The sequence below is a fragment of the Hyperolius riggenbachi genome, chromosome 10, assembly GCF_040937935.1.
Source record: "Hyperolius riggenbachi isolate aHypRig1 chromosome 10, aHypRig1.pri, whole genome shotgun sequence".
In the NCBI taxonomy this organism is placed as follows: domain Eukaryota; kingdom Metazoa; phylum Chordata; class Amphibia; order Anura; family Hyperoliidae; genus Hyperolius; species Hyperolius riggenbachi.
In genome coordinates, this window is record NC_090655.1 from 234,167,889 (window position 1) to 234,185,811 (window position 17,923).

A 17,923-nucleotide genomic window follows, 5' to 3' on the forward strand; every position below is an offset into this window, starting at 1 on the left:
ATGATTCAGGAAGCCACTGCCTCACCTCCCTATTCCTTTAGATTGTAAGCTCAGAAAGGCAGGATTCTTTTTTGTTTTGGGTAGTTTTGTTAATACACTGTATCAATCACTGAGATTATTTTATATAGCATCAACAGAATCAGTGGTTCTGTAGCATTCACCAATAAGTTACACAGATAAACACCAGAAAGTGTTAATCTGTGATTAGAGTATGGACCAAATCACAGTTGTACGGCACATCTCATGCTAAGTACACTTAAAAGGGTCGCCAAATACCGCAATGATGAGATGTCATAGGTGAGGAGATGCCTGCCACCTCTGTGTTATGTGCCCCTGTTTGCTCCTTACTTTGTACAATGCAACGGATGATGATGGCACGTAGTTGTAGTGGTGAATAGTTATCAACGCAGTTCTTTTGTGTTAAAGTGAACCCAAGGTGAAAATAAACTGATAAGATAAACAATTGTATTTATCCTCCTACTCCTAAAAATGACTTTCAGACATCCCGTGGTTTTAGTTTACTGTACTTTAGTACTGTACATAAAGAGACACTGAAGCGAAAAAAATTATATTATAATGATTTGTATGTGTAGTACAGCTAAGAAATAAAACACTAGGAGAAGAGACATAAGTTTAATATTGTTTCCAGTACAGGAAGAGGTAAGAAACTCCAGTTGTTATCTATGCAAAGAAGCCCTTGAGCTCCACAACTTTCAAAGTCGCAGAGAGCTCTGTTTTCTGAGGGTTGTTATCTTAACTGTCAGACACTGTATTGTTTTTTCTTCTGCACAGGACAGGTCAAAAGTTCACAGCCTGCTCTGTAAAAATCATTTAGAATGCTGAGTAGTGTGTAAACTGCAAATATTAGAGAATGATGCATTGTTATAAAAAACACTAACTAACTGAAAATAAAAATATGAGAATATTTTCTTTGCTTCTAATCTAGTAATTATCCGTACTACACAACCAATTCATTATATCAATATTTTTTTTTTCGCTTCAGTGTCTCTTTAAACATGTACAAAGTAGATTGAATGTTTTATTGTCTTTGCTCAGTGGCCCACAGTGTCCCACAGTGAAAATACATGAACGATTAACCTTTTTTTTTTTTTTTATCTCTCCCTGCCCTCAGAAGTTGTATATATGCCAGGAAAACTTTTACAGCTGTAATTTGCTTATCAGGAAGGTGTACTATATTTCTGCCAAGGTACCAACAAGACATGCACTTGCATGCCTGAAAATTAACTCTTTCAGGCAGAAAAAAATACAGCCTGGTTTTTAATTGTTTAAATGTTTTGTGCTGTACATGCACATGTTTATGTCATCATGTCATATGTCTCCTTGGGTACACTTTTAGCTTCGCACACGCTACGCTAGTTACGCTATTAGTGCGACCAAGGGTACTGGAGTAGCACGACCATTGCTATGGTAACTCATATTGCTAAAAAGCTTTACCGTTAGAAATGCTCAGTAACGTAGCAAAGGCCGCGCCACTCGAGTACCACAGGTCGCGCTAACAGCATAACTTGTGTTTTTTGCTGCTGGAAGGAAGGGTAATATTGCCATACATTGTGTGTGCACAGCAGTATTACCACAACTATGTCCGTGAGGCCCCTAGTGTCTCCACCCAACCACCTTCTAAATAGTAAGCTTGCAATGGCAGGGACTGCCTCCTAGTGTTTCTTATTCCACTGTAAGTTATTGGTAAGAACGTTTCGTTAATGGTGATGCCTCAAAACCACACAGCAACTATATGTATTTGTATGTGTATTGCTGGATGTCCTGATTGTACTTCTCATGTGTCTATGCAATATTTGTTTTGTACTATCAGTACTATCACCAGCACTACGGAAGATGTTGGCGCCATATAAATAAAAAAGAATAAATAATAATACAATGCAATTGCAACACTTCTATTGCAATGCTGCATACATTTTACCTGGCAGTGCTGGTGCTGCGCATATGCTGTAAACCTAGCCTTATACTGGTGGGGAGGACGGTTTGGACGCACTATAGAGTCTGAGGGGGACATTTATTAAGAGTGTCTGAGACAAAATATTGGTCGGTTTTTAGAAATCCGTGCAGACCTGTCTTAGACATTTTAAGAGATAACTAGATAGTGCCGTTTCCTTCTAAAACTGTTGTAAAATAGGAGGAGTTAGGAAGGTCTCTCAGACAGTGCAGTGTGTGAGGGGAATTGCTGTTGCTGAGGTAACTAATACATCTGTATTGCATCAATGCCCAGCACTGGAAGGGTTAAGCACAAAACAGCTTCACAGGACACCTGGCAGCAGGGAGGAGGAGCACTTCACAAATTATGCCTAGCCTGCACTGCTGCACAATCTGTAGAACTGTTATTAAGAACTTCTTAATCTGCATCTGTTTAGGGATGGATTTGCACTTTTCCTAACTGTAGTGCAGTTCTAGAAATTCACAATAAACTGTCACTATTAAGTAGGATTTAAGAATCTTCTTACTATCATGCAGAAGAGTTCCTCTGCTGGTTAGAACTGTTTAAGAAGAAAAAAACTGTCTGTAGTGCTTTGATAAATCTGGCACTCAGCCCCTGGTGCTGGAGGACATTGTCCCCAGCCCTGACTGAGCCAAATCTTGAACAGGAAATGAGCCAACATCAAAGCACCGTGCAGCATAAAATAATTACTGAGCCCCATCGTCTAAGCTTCCTGTAGCTCTTAGCGGCTTTTCGGTGTCCTCCATCTACAGCTCCTGGCGTGTCACCTGACCCTCGTCGGGTCACGTGACATTCTGGGAGCCGCACATAGACCCCTGAAAGCCGCTATGAGCTGCAGGAAGGTCAGAAGATGGAACTGGAGGCTTGGTAAGTATTTTATGCCCTGCAAACTTCCTAAAACACAGTCCCAGTTATCCCTCAGGCATGCCTGTTAGTTGAGACATCCGGTTGCCTGAGTTCTGGATAACAGGGACTTTGCTGTAGTGCTCTATAAATTAAAGATAATAATTCATATACCGGAGGCTAAATTGATCTGTCTGTAGAAAACCGTGTGGGTGATAATATTTAGAATGGGTTGTACTAAACCTGTGTTTTTCTGCTTTTACAAGAAACTGGTGTCCTTTCTTCTTTTAGTAGTGTATCTGTTGAGTGCCTGCTTACAGTTGCAATTGTTTGTTTGTTTGTTTTTTGTTTATCTTTCTTCAGTTGTTATTGTTTTTTAGACCATTTTTTGTTTTGTTTCCTGAATTGTAGCTGTTGCTGAAGACCCTATATTGACTGAACAATGTGTGAGAAAAATAAAGGAATTTACATAAAAAAAGATCGGAATATTTTTCTCAGAGTGATGAACTGAGTCCAAACCAACCCGGTATAAAATGTGTGGAGAGTGTTGGGAGCTGAGTGTTGTGTGGAGAATGTTGTGTGGAGAGTGTTGGTTGCTGAGTGTTGTGTGGAGAGTATTGTGTGGAGACTGCTGGGTGCTGAGTGTTGTGTGGAGAGTGTTGGTTGCCGAGTGTTGTGTGGAGAGTGTTGGTTGCCGAGTGTTGTGTGGAGAGTGTTGGTTGCCGAGTGTTGTGTGGAGAGTGTTGGTTGCCGAGTGTTGTGTGGAGAGTGTTGGTTGCCGAGTGTTGTGTGGAGAGTGTTGGTTGCCGAGTGTTGTGTGGAGAGTGTTGGTTGCCGAGTGTTGTGCGGAGAGCGTTGGAAGCCGAGTGTTGTGCGGAGAGCGTTGGAAGCCGAGTGTTGTGCGGAGAGCGTTGGAAGCCGAGTGTTGTGCGGAGAGCATTGGAAGCCGAGTGTTGTGCGGAGAGCGTTGGAAGCCGAGTGTTGTGCGGAGAGCGTTGGAAGCCGAGTGTTGTGCGGAGAGCGTTGGAAGCCGAGTGTTGTGCGGAGAGCGTTGGAAGCTGAGTGTTGTGCGGAGAGTGTTGGAAGCTGAGTGTTGTGTGTGTAGAGTGTTGTGTTTTGGGTACTGGGCGTTGTGTTAAGAGTGTTGGGTGCTGAATGTTGGGTGGAGGGTGTTGTGTGGTGTGGGGAGTTTTTGTTGTTGTGTGGAGAGTGTTGGGTGCTGAGTGTTATACAGAGAGTGTTGTGTGCTGAGTGTTGTGTTGTGTGGAGAGTGCTGAATGTTGGGTGGAGAGTGTTGGTTGATTAGTGTTGGGTGTTGTGTGGAGCATGGTGGGTGCTGAGTAAGGCATGGAGAGAGTTGTGTGTAGAGTTTTTGTGTATAGAGTTTTGTGTGGAGAATTTTGGGTGCTGAGTGTTATGTGTTGAGTGTTGGGTGCTGGGTTTTGTGTGGAGAGGGTTGGGTGTTGTGTGGAGGGTGTTGGGTTTTTGTGGAGAGTGTTGGGTGCTGAGTGTTGTGTGGAGAGTGCTGGGTGGAGAGGGTTGGGTGCTGGGTGTTGTGTGGAGAGGGTTGTGTGCTGTGTGAAGGGTGCTGGGTGTTGAGTGAAGAGGGTTGGGTGCTGGGCGTTGTGTGGAGAGTGCTGGGTGTTGTGTGCAGAGAGTTGAGTGTTGTGTGTGAAGCGTTTAGTGCAGAGTGGTTTGTGTGTAGAGTGATGAGTGGAAAATGTTGTATTCTGTGGAGAGTGCTAAGTGTTGTGTGGAGAGTGTTGGGTGCTGAGTGTTGTGTGTGGAGAGTCTAGTGCAGATAATTTTGTGTGGAGAGTGTTGGGTGCTGGGCGTTGTATGGTGAGTGTTGGTTGCTGAGTGTTGTGTGTGGAGAGTGTAGTGCAGAGAGTTTTGTTTGGAGAGTGTTGGGTGCTGGATGTTGTGTGGAGAGTGTTGTATGAAGAGTGTTGGGTGCTGAGTGTTGTGTTGTGTGGAGAGTGCTGGGTGGAGACTGTTGGGTGATTAGTGTTATGTGTTGCTGGGTGTTGTGTGGAGAGTTTTGGGCGCTGGGTATTGTGGGGAGAGTGTTGGGTGCTGGGTGTTGTGTGGAGAGTTTTGGGTGGTGTGTTGGGTGTGTGTGTGTGTGGAGAGTGTAGCGCAGAGAGTTTTGTGTGGAGAGTGTTGGGTAAAGAATGTTGGGAGCATCCAAAGGCTTCCCTTGTCTAAAGTAAGTATTAATCTTTTTTTTTTTTTTTTGGGTTTGGGTTCAGGCTTGCTTTAAGACACGCCCTTGTCACACCTGTAAATCATGTCCTAGTTGCACACCTTGTCATGATTACCATAAAGAATTCATAAGCAAATTATAACCCCAACCACATTGAACTTTTTTGTCCTCATTAATAGTCCTTTATTTGAAAATTAGAAATATATTAACTTACAGAATATCAAAAGTTTGCTTTCCTAAAACAGAAAGAATTTGCGATAATTCAGGTTAGAGTGAGCTCGAGATGTCTCCCAGGCACCACTGCTGAATATATGCAAATTAACCATTGTACCCTTAGAAGCTAAACACACCTCCAGAACTGCTGGAATGCAATGATGTGTCAGCTTGTTAATGTGTACAGAGCCATAATAATCCAACATGCATACAGACTGTTTCGGATTGTTTGATCCTCATCAGTGCATGACATGGATTAATTTGGCTCTATGGAGTAGGGCTTGTAAATCCGAGAGGCACAGACTAACCAGCAAGCTCATGGTGACCCAGAACTCATTGGGGTGTGTAAGGGACTACAATGGTCCTAAAAGCCCCCTTACTAAGATGTTAAGAAAAACAAAAGTTTGCTTTCCTAAAACAGAAAAAATTTGCGATAATTCAGGTTAGAGTGAGCTCGAGATGTCTCCCAGGCACCACTGCTGAATATATGCAAATTAACCATTGTACCCTTAGAAGCTAAACACACCTCCTGTACACATTAACAAGCTGACACATCATTGCATTCCAGCGGTTCTGGAGGTGTGTTTAGCTTCTAAGGGTACAATGGTTAATTTGCATATATTCAGCAGTGGTGCCTGGGAGACATCTCGAGCTCACTCTAACCTGAATTATCGCAAATTCTTTCTGTTTTAGGAAAGCAAACTTTGGTTTTTCATAACATCTTAGTAAGGGGGCTTTTAGGACCATTGTAGTCCCTTACATACCCCAATGAGTTCTGGGTCACCATGAGCCTGCTGGTTAGTCTGTGCCTTATTGCAGTGTTCCCCAACCCTGTCCTCAAGGCCCACCAACAGTGCATGTTTTGTGGAAATCCACAGAGGTCGTTAATCAGCTCTGCTGAGACACAGATTTCCTCACCTGTGCATATATGTGGTTTACTGCAAAACATGTACTGTTGGTGGGCCTTGAGGACTAGAGATGGGAAGTTCGGATCTTTTCAATGATCCGGATGATTCGAATCGGATCATTGAAGAGATCCGGATCTTTGATCCGAATCTCGGATCATTTTACTACCGGAAGTATTCGGGGTGAAATGAACAGCAGGACAGGTCTGTGGACAGGAGAAGGGGAGGGGGGTGGACACACAGAGAAGGGGAGAAGATGGACAGAGGGCAGGGAGTGGACAGAGATGGGAGGAGGGACGAGCAGAGAGCAGAAATGTTTGCACGTAATACCCACATGCTGCAATCATATGCTTTACATATATTTCACCTATATGTTCATCTGTACACTTTGAAAGAAAAGGTCGCACAGTGAAAGAAAGCATTCCCAGAAGATAAGTGCAGCTGTTTAGTCCGAGTGCAGGAGGATTATATTGCCTTTCAATCACAGTGTCTGCAAAGTTACTGAGCTGTGCTGAGCCAAAAGCTTCCAATGTGTTCACTGTGCAGCACTACGGAACAGACAGCCTGTAATGGGCAGCACATTGCAGCCAGTATGTGTGCTCTACACATAACTGGCAGTGGCACCCATGTCCCCTCTCTTTCATCTACCTGTCTCGCTGCAAGGCTGCCTCCCTTCCAACAGAGCGATCCATCTCAGCTCTGCTTCCAGGACCCCGCTGCCCGCTGAGAGGGGGCGTGTCGCTCCTGGCCCCGCCCCTTTTGCGATCCGAATCGTTCATTTTGATGATTCGGATGATCGACTCATAAAATAGATTCGGATCAAAGATCCGAATCGTTCATGATCCGGACAACACTATTGAGGACAGGGTTGGGGAACTCTGCCTTATAGAATATGTTAGAAAAATAGAACACAACACAAGCATTTATATTTACCTAGGCTTCCTCCAGCCGCCTGTAGTCCATTGGCTTTCTGTGTGTGTGTGCCCGCTCCCGTACGCTTTTCCACTGTCTGCCCTGGTAATGTAAACCAGTCGGGAACTACTGCACTTGCGCAGCCCTGACTGTGTGCCTCCTTGGTCGTGCTTCTGTAGCTGGGATCAGAATCCCGATCTAACTGTGCAGGCACAGAATGCTCCCAGCCACAAAAGCGCAACCGAGTATGTGCGCAGTAGTCCCCAACTGCCGGGGCGGACAGCAGAGGAACAGACGGGACCGAACAGGCACCAAGGAAGTCCACAGCCTACAGGGGGCTTGAGGAAGCCTCGGGTAAGTATAAAACCTTATGTTCTATTTGTGTCCGGTTCTCTTTAATGGATCAGAGTAAGACTAGGAGTTAATTTATCAAATTTTTCAGTAGAAAAATACATTTACATAGATGTGTACCTCTGACCTACAAGAGGGACAAATAAAAAATTCAAAGGGATTTGGTTCCCAAAGAGGGACTGTCCCTCTAAAAAAGGGAAAGCTGAGAACTATGCAAAGGTGATCCAGCTTTGCACTCAGAAATAGGGTAGGTAGAGGTAACCATTAACACAGAGAAGGTAGTTCCATCTGTGGAGGTGACAGCACCGAAGCAGGTATTTTGAGTGCCACACAGACCTCAAAGCTTATTGCGACTACAGTGGTAACGGGGGTAATTTGGGCCAATCATTTTCTTTACAAAGAGTACCTGTAGGTAAAGGCTAGCGCTCCACAACACAGTTATTGTTAGTATATACTAATTTCACCAGTAAAACCAGTTTGTATTTTTAAAGGTTTGGTTTTAAGGTGCGGTGCCCAGATTGGAGGGCTGATACGCTTAGACACGTGGGGATCCGGTGAGTGTGACCCACTAAGGGGGCGCATTACCCCCCAAGTATAGTGTTTCTGGTGGAGGCCCTTTATTGCACCATTCCTGGAGTAAATCACTGGGTGGTTCAGATTATGCAGTACTGTACTATATAAAGTTTATTTGACAGGGTAATCTTATATCTTTTACTTGGGAGCAAGCAGGATATGAGGATTGTGATCGCCGCTTTTTTTCTGGATTGGACAATAATTTTCTTTATTAGGGGCATGGATTTCGGGGGAAGGGATGTATTTAGCAGTGAAGGGGGCATAGATATAAGTGGATATTGTAGTGGGGGTTCGGATAGCATTGGGCAATGATAGAGGGAGGATTCAAAAGATAATAGGATTAAAATATCCGGTAAAAGTACAGATATTCTGCTATCGTAGTACCTATTGCCCAATAGTAGCATTTCAGTAATTCTACCGATATTCTACAAGCGGCTTTCCCCGGTGCTTATACCGGTATTAGCCGTATCTGAGAGTAATAAAAGATTATATAGTAGCTGAGATCTCTATTAAGGAACAAGGAGCGCTGTAGTTTGTATTTTTTCCACAAGATGGCAGTCTTAGCTATAGAAGAAGAACAAAGCAAAATCGTGTTGCACAGTGCTGTTCAATGGTAGATGCACCGACAGGAAGAGGTGGGGCATTGGCAGGAAGTCAGAGGTGAAATGGGAGGAAGTGGCTGTGGCTTTGCTGGAACTGGAAACACGGAAGGTACAAAGAGATTATATAGTATTTCACAGTGAGCAGTAATGTATTAAGTGGTTATACTTACAGTGCTTCCCTTACACACATTCGCCAGTTCTGATACTTTACTTATACTGTTCCTAGTTATAGTGCTTCCTGTATAATCTTCTCATTTATAGTGCACGCCTTATAATGTCCCTGGTTGTAGTGTTCTCCTTTTAGCCTGAATGAAGGAGGGAAATAGCCTAGTGAGAACAGACACTGTCCTTTCCCATAGGCTTGCTTTGATACTGTGGGCATCTGTGGTAATCAGAAAAATAGTCAGCTCTGCTCCCACTCCTGTTCTGCTCTGTTTATGTGGAAATGGTGAATGGATCCTATGCTTAACATAGATCTGTTTACACATCCGTTTCCAACCTGCAAAATCATAGTATTTTCAGGCCTAGTGTGAACCGACCGTTATAGAGCTTGCCTTCTAGTGTCACTTTTTATAGTGTGCAGAGGAAAGTCCTGTCAGCTCCTCCAGTCTCTAAACAGAAGCCCATGTATCTCCACCATAGTGCAGGGCAGCAGCATTTCTCCTGCTCTGTGGTGTAAAAAAAAGACTTCTCTTTGAAGACTGGATTTCTGGTCATACTTTCTCCTCAGTATCCATCCTGTCAAACTGTATATGAGACATATTGTACACAGTATATCCTCATCTGAATACTATCCAGCCTCAGAATTTCACTGCACAGCACCCCTTACCTCACGTATGGCAGCTATGAATGGAAGCTGTGTATGCATTATTTATCCCTGTTCAGGTGATTCTCACTTTATCTACCTACAGAGAGGAGTGTCCTTTACAGGTCACATGACCACATTAGGGAGGATGGAAGAAAAAGAGAATCACATGACTGAAAGGAAATGTCAGGATGTCCCTGTCTGTTTCTCTATGGAGGCGAGGCAGGGTTTAGGAGAACACAAGGACCTTTACAAGAATGCTGTGACTGATAATTCGCTGCCCTTCACATCACCAGGTAAGAGGAGACTTTCATTCCTTTTGAAGGAGAGAGCAGTACGGAGTGTCCAGACAGATTTCCCATCATCTGATAAACACATAGAGACAATGCATTCAGTCAGTGTGTGTGTGTGTGTGTTTCCTATAGATGGATCCAGTAACAGGAACCCACCAGAGAGATGTACAGGTCCTCTTTATTCCCAGGACTGTCCACAAGGTCATAGCATCCCCCGCCCTTATCATCAGGTGAGTGGGAGGTTCTTTAACTTTATAGTGGTTCTAAAGAAAATGTGTGTTTGTGTGTGTATATATATAATTTGTACAAACACTATTCTTGCTGACTGATTGTAAAAACTTTTTTTTCATCTTGGGCTTAGGTTAACAAACTGGCCATTATAAAAATTGAGATTAAAGAGGAAGAAGAAGAGACATGTTTGAGGAGGGATAAACAGTATACAGAGGAGGGTGACATGATGGGGGCATTCAAGAAGGAAGAAGAGACATATTTAAGGAGTGATCAGCAGACTATGGAGGAGAGTGATATGACGAGGACAATTAAAAAGGAAGAAGAAGAGACATATGTGAGGAGTGATCAGCAGTGTATGGAGGAGGAAGTCATGATGCTGACAATTAAAGAGGAAGAAACATATGTGAGGAATGATCAACAATCTATGGAAGAGGGTAACATAAGGATAATTAAAGAGGAAGGAGAATTCTCTGTGGTTATCAACAAAGGTAAGTAATAATCATGAGATTTTAAAGGTTAATTTCATTTTGTTGCCATTTGTTTACAGTTTTGCTATACATACTGCAAGGTTTGCTGGCAAATATTTCTACTTGCTTACTTTCTTTGACAAGCATATAAAACACAGTTATAGCACAGTGCTTCCAATAGAAATTGGCAGATAAGCATTGCAGAGTTTGCTGTAAGAATGAGTTACAAAGGCTCCTGCACAGTACTCCAACCAAAGTACTGTTACCAAGGTTGGAAGTGGAGATGCTGTACACCATATAAAAGACCCATCTTCATTCCTCAGTATAACATCATAGTACCAACCAATGAGGAGGAGATACTGTACACCATATGAAAGGTCCATCTCCATTCCTCAGTATAACAGCATAGTACCAACAAATGAGGAGGAGATACTGTACACCATATGAAAGGTCCATCTCCATTCCTCAGTATAACAGCATAGTACCAACAAATGAGGAGGAGATACTGTACACCATATGAAAGGCCCATCTTCATTCCTCAGTATAATATCATAGTACCAACCAATGAGGAGGAGATACTGTACACCATATGAAAGGTCCATCTCCATTCCTCAGTATAACAGCATAGTACCAACAAATGAGGAGGAGATACTGTACATCTTATGAAAGGCCCATCTCCATTCCTCAGTATAACATCATAGTACCAACAAATGAGGAGGTGATACTGTACACCATATGAAAGGCCCATCCCCATTCCTCAGTATAACATCATAGTGCCAACACATGAGGAGGAGATACTGTACACCATATGAAAGGTCCATCTCCATTCCTCAGTATAACATGTTCCCAACAAATGAGGAGGAGATACTGTACAGCATATGAAAGGCCCATCTCCAGTTCATGTAATTGTGGTGAAGGTAGATTCATCTCCATTATACAACATATGCAAACAAAATGTATGCTGTTTCTGATTGTGCCATTGTATATTTGGTTGTGCCAATTAAACTCAGAGACGCTGGTAACAGCTAGGACAACATACATGACCTTTGACTGCAGGACGAGGAATAGTAACAGTGATATTTCTTTCCTTCAGCAGGGGGACATGATGCTGGGAACACCTCAGAGGAACATCTTATGTCACATCCGGATGATACTGCAGAAGATAATGGTGACACACAACATTCTTCAGGTGGGATTGCTGGACTCAGAGTTTACAGTGGTGATGGAGGTATAGCTCCTCCTAGTAGCGAAGCAGGTAATGAGGGGCTGTATTCATTTTCTGAATGTGGAATCTGGTTTAACTTGAATTCACAACTTCAAAACCATCAGCACGTTCACCCTGTGTCAGAGGGGCGTCCAACGTGTTCTGAGTGTGGGAAATCTTTCAAATCAAAGTCACTCCTTGTTGTACATGAAAGAGGTCACACCGGCGAGAGGCCCTTCCCGTGTACTGAGTGTGGGAAATCATTCATATCAAAGTCACACCTTGTTATACACCAAAGACGGCACAACATTGAGAGGCCTTTTATGTGTTCTGAGTGTGGGAAATGTTTCAGAGCAAATTCGGAGCTCCGTTGTCACCAGAGAGTTCACACCGAAGCGAGGCCTTTTCAGTGCTCTGAGTGTGCAAAATCATTTAAAGCGGCAGCACAGCTGAGTGTGCACCTAACCATACACACTGATGTGAGGCCCTATGTTTGTTCTGAGTGTGGAAAATCTTTCAGATTAAAGTCAGAACTTCAAATTCACCAGAGAGTTCACACCAGCGAAAGCCCCAAACCTTGTCCTGAATCGGGGAAATCAATTGAAATAGCTGCAAAGCTTGGCATACGCCGGAGAAATCTCGCTGAAAAGCCCTATCCTTGTTCTGAGTGTGGGAAATCATTCAGATTGAAGTCACAGCTTCTTGTTCACCAGAGGGTACACACTGGTGAGAGGCCCTATCCTTGTTCTGAGTGTGGGAAATCATTCAAGACAAATTCTGAGCTTGTAAGTCACCAAAGCATTCACACCAGTGAGCGGCTGCATGCTTGTTCTGAGTGTGGGAAATCATTCAAAACACAGCCAGCACTTGTGAAACACATGAAAGTCCATACCACTAAAAGGCCCTATGCTTGTACTGAGTGCGGGAAATCATTTAAAGCCAATTCTGATCTTGTGAAACACCTGAGAGTTCACACCGGGGAGCGGCCCTATCTCTGCTCTGATTGTGGGAAATCATTTAAAGTAAATGCAGATCTTATTATTCACAGGAGAGTGCATACTGGTGAGAGGCCATATTCGTGTTCTGAGTGTGGGAAATTATTCAAAAGAAAACCAGAGCTTGTTAGTCACCAGAAGGTTCACACCAGTGAGAGGCCCTATTCTTGTTCCGACTGCGGGAAATTATTCAAAACAAAATCAAACATTTTTCAGCACCAGAGACTTCACTCCAGCGAAAGGCCGTATGCTTGCACAGAGTGTGGGAAATCATTTAAAATCAAGTCTTATCTTCATATCCATCAGAGAGTGCACAGTAGTTAAAATCCCTTTGTTTGTCCTGAAGGTGGGATAATCATTTAACAGAATAAAGCCTCTCTTTTTTTGCATAGAAAATGTCCAGCAATTAGCCATGTTTATAATGTTCTGAGTGTGGGAAGTTTCTCGCAAGAAACTGTAATCGCGTAAAACACTAAAGAGTTCCAACTAGTGGGAGGTCCTTTCCCATTCGTATGCTTAGTACACACAATTACATTTTCTGACAGATTTACTGTCAGATCGATTACTTCCAACATGTCCGATCTCCAATCGATTTTTCTAAGGATTTTTCATAGAAGTGAATGAAAATCAGATTGAACATGTTGGAAATAATTGATCTGACAGTAAATCTGTCACAAAATTGCATTGTGTGTACCTAGAATAAGGTTTTGGAGTTGTTTTGGAAGCAACCGTTCTCATTTCAATATTGAGTGTGGAAAATAGTCCAAAAACAATTTAATCCAGATTTAAAGTGGACCTGAACTCTTGTACAGGACAGAAGGAAAACAGAGAGAAATGCATCCCGTATGTACTTAGAGAGTTTAGCCTGCTTAATTCCCCCTCATTTGTGTCTAATCACAAGTTGTAATCTGATCTCTCCCCTGTGTCACATGACTGCCATGGCAGAGATGGCAGATAAGCTCATTAGAAAGCACAGGATGTTAACAATATGTCTGCTTCCATGAATCAGGAATTAGAAACTGTGCAGATTTATTTTAGGATTTGTATCAGCTGTAACAGATAAATGCTTTTTTTGTTTAAAGGTTATTATGCTGTTGTGTATCTTTTAGCGCAGAGAGGACATTCTGAGTTCAGTTCCGCCTTAAGGTGGTATTGATGCCCTGGCATTGTATATAAATGAGTCAGTGCTGGCTCTGAGGATCAGTGCTGACGGCAGGTCTACAGCAAGTAGCTGGAAGGAGCCTCGGTGTGGCTGCACTGCATCACTAACACAAGAATCACTGTAGCCGGGAGACTAAGTCAACTTCTTTATTTATTGAACAAAAAAGGACATCCCCACTTAATAATAAGTAAACATATTTAAATAACAATACAAATGTTATTGTTCATTAATCAGGCAATAGCCAGAGGAAGAAATGGTCCATAAGTTGCAAATAATGCCTGTTTGCATGCAGATTTCATATTTGCATGCAGATTTCATATTTGCATGCAGATTTCTAATTGCAGTGTTCTCCCCAGAATTTTTTTTTCCAGCTGGATGGCAGGGAAATACAGCCAGGAGGAGCGGGACAAGGAAATACAGGGCTGGTGCTTCCATAAGGGCAACCTGGGCTATTGCCAAGGTCCCCAGAGCCATCTGACAAAGGACATAGAGAAATCACATAGTACACACAGAGACACATACACCACACACAGAAAAAACACAAACGCACTACACACACAGTACACACAGAGAATCCCACTGAAAATGCAGTACACACAAAAAAAACACAGGGAAACACACACACACAGAAACGGACACTACACACATTGCACAGTAGGCTTTTCTCATACATAAGAAAAGCATACCTTGGCACAGCAGCAGCACGCTGGACCAGCTAGGACTGCAGTGAATATTAATGAGAATGAGAGGCTCCTAAAAATGACTACTACTAAAAATGACTTTTTTTTAAAGCGGATCCGAGATGAAAAAGGTGAGGTAAGCTGATCTGCATCTCAAGCCCTCAGCCTGTGAAAACCTAATTCCCCCTTCTCCTCCCCTCTGCCTCTGAAATCTCTGGCTAGTAACACCTCCTCCTCCTGCCCAGACTGAGCTCCCATAAGCCCTTGCTACTGTCTGAAAATGCCAAGGCACTCTGAAAAGCTGTGGGCGAGACTTGTCTAGTTTATAGGGAATTAGAATATTAAAACAAAAAGGTATTTGGCTTGAGGAATGCCCTATAAGCTATATGAAAGGAACACAATTATGCAATGAGTAAAAGTTTATCTCGGATCCACTTTACATATCCCAGGGTAATCTATTATATTTAAAGATTTACAAAGTAGGTTGAATGTTTTACTGTCTCAAATCAGTGGCAGCCTATTAAGTGCCATTACATGAGCTATTGACCTCAGAGGTGCCAGGAAAATTTTTATGGCTGTAATTTGTTTATCAGTGTTGTTTACTATGGGGGAGATTTATCATAGCATTACCAACAGTTTTTTCTTCTTAATCTGTTCTAACCAGCAGGGAGAACAGTTCTGTGTGATAAGTACCTTCTTAAATCCTAGGTAATAAGAGCAATTTAGCATTAATTTCTAGAGCTGCACTACAGTTAAGAAAAGTACAAATTCCTCCCTAAACTGGAGCAGATTAAGAAGTACTTGATAACAGTTCTACAGATGTAGAACTGCAGGGTAGACATGATTGCTGAGTGCAGGCTAGACATGATTTTTGATATGCTCCTCCCCCTGCTGAATTCCTCCTCAGAGCCCGCTGCTATCAATACAGCAGGTGTGTTGGTTACCTCAGCAACAGGAATTCCCCTCACACACTGCTCTGTCTCAGAGACCTTCCTAGCTCCTCCTATTTTACAACAGTTTTAGAAGGAATCTGCACTATCTAGTGTTTTCTTAGGCTGCCTGAGACAATTCTGCATGGATTTCTAAAAACCTACTAATACCATATATTCCCAAAAAGGTACTGACAAGACAGAAGTGGTCACTTCCATGCCTAGAAATGAACGCTTTCAGACAGCAGAATAAAACCAGTAAAACATGTTTATCTCCTCATGTCACTTATCGCCTCGAGTACACTTTAAGTAATGATGAATGGGCCAGTATTGTAAGTAAATATGTATGTTAGCATCAGATTGTAAGTAAGATGATTACGGCAGAATTAAAGGAATCCTGAAGCCAGAAAAAAAGATAGATACTGTACCTCATTAAGAGGAAGCTGTTATATAGTCCTGAGGCTTCCCGTATGTTTGTACATCGTACCGTTGCAATGCTGGTCCCCCTGTGCCGTCAGAGTGCGTAGGGTAGCTGTGGCAGGGCATGCTCAGTAAGGACACGCTCGGATACAGCCGTGCTCACACTCGTAAAGGAAACCTGCTGAGTGGAATATGTGTATAAGGACCCGGCGCTGGAGTAGTGCGGTGTACAAAGATATGGGAAGCCTCTGAACAATCCAGAAGCTTCCCACTAATGAGGTATGTGTCTATCTTTTTTTTTTTTTTCTTTGGTGTCAGGATTACTTTAAAATAGAATTGTAGTTAAAACGTCCTCTCTGCTCTAAGAAATTACCCAAATCATGATTACCTTTTATAGACAAACCATTTCTTCATGAAAAGTTACAGCAGACTGTGTTGCACAATTCAGGGCCCCTACAGACAGCTACCGCTGTAGTAAACAGTGTATTTCTTGAACAGTATAATTGCTCTGTCTTATGAACTACAGAGTTTTTTGTTTTCTGGAATTTAAGTACAAGAATAGCATAGCATAACAACAGAAGAACTTTTTTTCACCGAAAACTGGTGAAAATGAATTTAATTATGTATTCTTTCCATGCAATGTTGTTCTGTGAGCTGAGTAGAATTGCTCTTGTCCACAAATAATGTCATCTCTGTAATATTCTAAACTCTGTGGGCAATAAAGAATATGGAAACAAGTGTATTGTGCCAGACTGTAATTCCCCTTTAACAATGGAACTGAACAAGGCCACTGCAAACTGCAATCACATTCTTTATCTAGTGTTACTTATTTAAAAAGGAATCTGTAATAATCATACTGTTGTTTTGGTAACATGGTCTATCTACTATGCAGTGTATAAAGTGTATTTGGGATGGTACATTGGGGACCTTCATAGAAATTACAGAAGAGATTGAACCTATACATTTGTGCTATAGAAGGACACCGTAAATTGTAATTTTTTTTTTATTTTTTATTAAAACATTTATTTGGGTAATTTTTGGTGTTGGAGGGAAACGGCTAATTTTAAATGTAATATAATGTAATTGTTTAATAAAAAAATGTATGTGGGTGTATTTGGCCACAAGATGGCCACAGTCAAAAAAGTCCTGGATGCGAACAATCTCGCATCCAGGAACTAGAAAGAGGACTATAAATATTTTTTTTGCAGAAAGACGGCGGTTTTAGATGAGAGAACGTCGCTTTTTCTGCGGGGACTTAGATCGGTGAATGGGAACTATATTCCCATTCACTGATCAGGGGCTAATGGCAGGCGGCGGGAGCGTGCGCGATTGTGCGCACAGCGCAGCTGCAGCAGCACAGCCTATCTGGACGAATATGTCGAACCACTTCCCACAAAATGGACGCATCGAAGCGCCCTGTTTGAGCCCCTTAGCTGCAAACAGGACATTTTAATGTGTCTCCCACATCTGCCACTGCAGTGTGCACCCACTCTGACTTACTTGGCTGTGATTGGTGAATGGGAATGTATGCCAACAACATGTGGCCAATTAAAGGGAACCAGAGACGAGGGGAACCTTAAAAATGGAAAAAGCTTTTATACATACCTGGGGCTTCCTCCAGCCCCATAGGCCTGAATCGCTCCCATGCCGCCGTTCTCCGCTGCCTCTATCCGCCGATACTGGGTCCCGTCACTTCCGCCCGACGCGGCCAGTTTTCCGCATCTGCAGGGACTCCCTCCATCTCTTACGCAGTATGGAGGGAGCGCACTGCACTTGCGTCAACTGGCCAAAATGATGGGACCCGGTACCAGCGCAGAGAGGCATCGGAGAAAGGCGGCGTAGGAGCGATCCAGGCTTATGGGGCTGGAGGAAGCCCCAGGTATATATAAATCTATGTATTCTTTGTCTCTGGTTCTTTTTAAAGTGCACGTGAATTAATGATCATGGCTTCAGCCAGAAGTCATGTTAATTCATTAAAATGAAAGTAAAAAGTAAAGTTATACTATTCACAAACACTTCCTGTAAACAAAAATGTAAAATAGATTAAAAATACATCCCATATAGTTATTAACCCCTTCTGCCTCCTCCCCCATAATTACCAAAATAAAACACTTGGGGGGGAAGAAAAGCCAAAGTGACAGCATTTAAAAAATACATAAA

General features: G+C 42.7%; 1 protein-coding gene across 1 annotated transcript; it reads left to right on the plus strand.

The window, feature by feature from the left end:
* Nucleotides 1–8,625: 8,625 nt before the first annotated feature.
* LOC137534828 (zinc finger protein 271-like) lies at nt 8,626–16,488 on the plus strand. The gene is made up of 5 exons (XM_068256486.1): nt 8,626–8,686; nt 9,463–9,678; nt 9,808–9,905; nt 10,037–10,394; nt 11,467–16,488. The coding sequence occupies exons 1-5, from the start codon at nt 8,641–8,643 to the stop codon at nt 12,894–12,896; spliced, it is 2,148 nt and encodes a 715-aa protein (XP_068112587.1). The 5' UTR covers nt 8,626–8,640; the 3' UTR covers nt 12,897–16,488.
* Nucleotides 16,489–17,923: the final 1,435 nt, after the last annotated feature.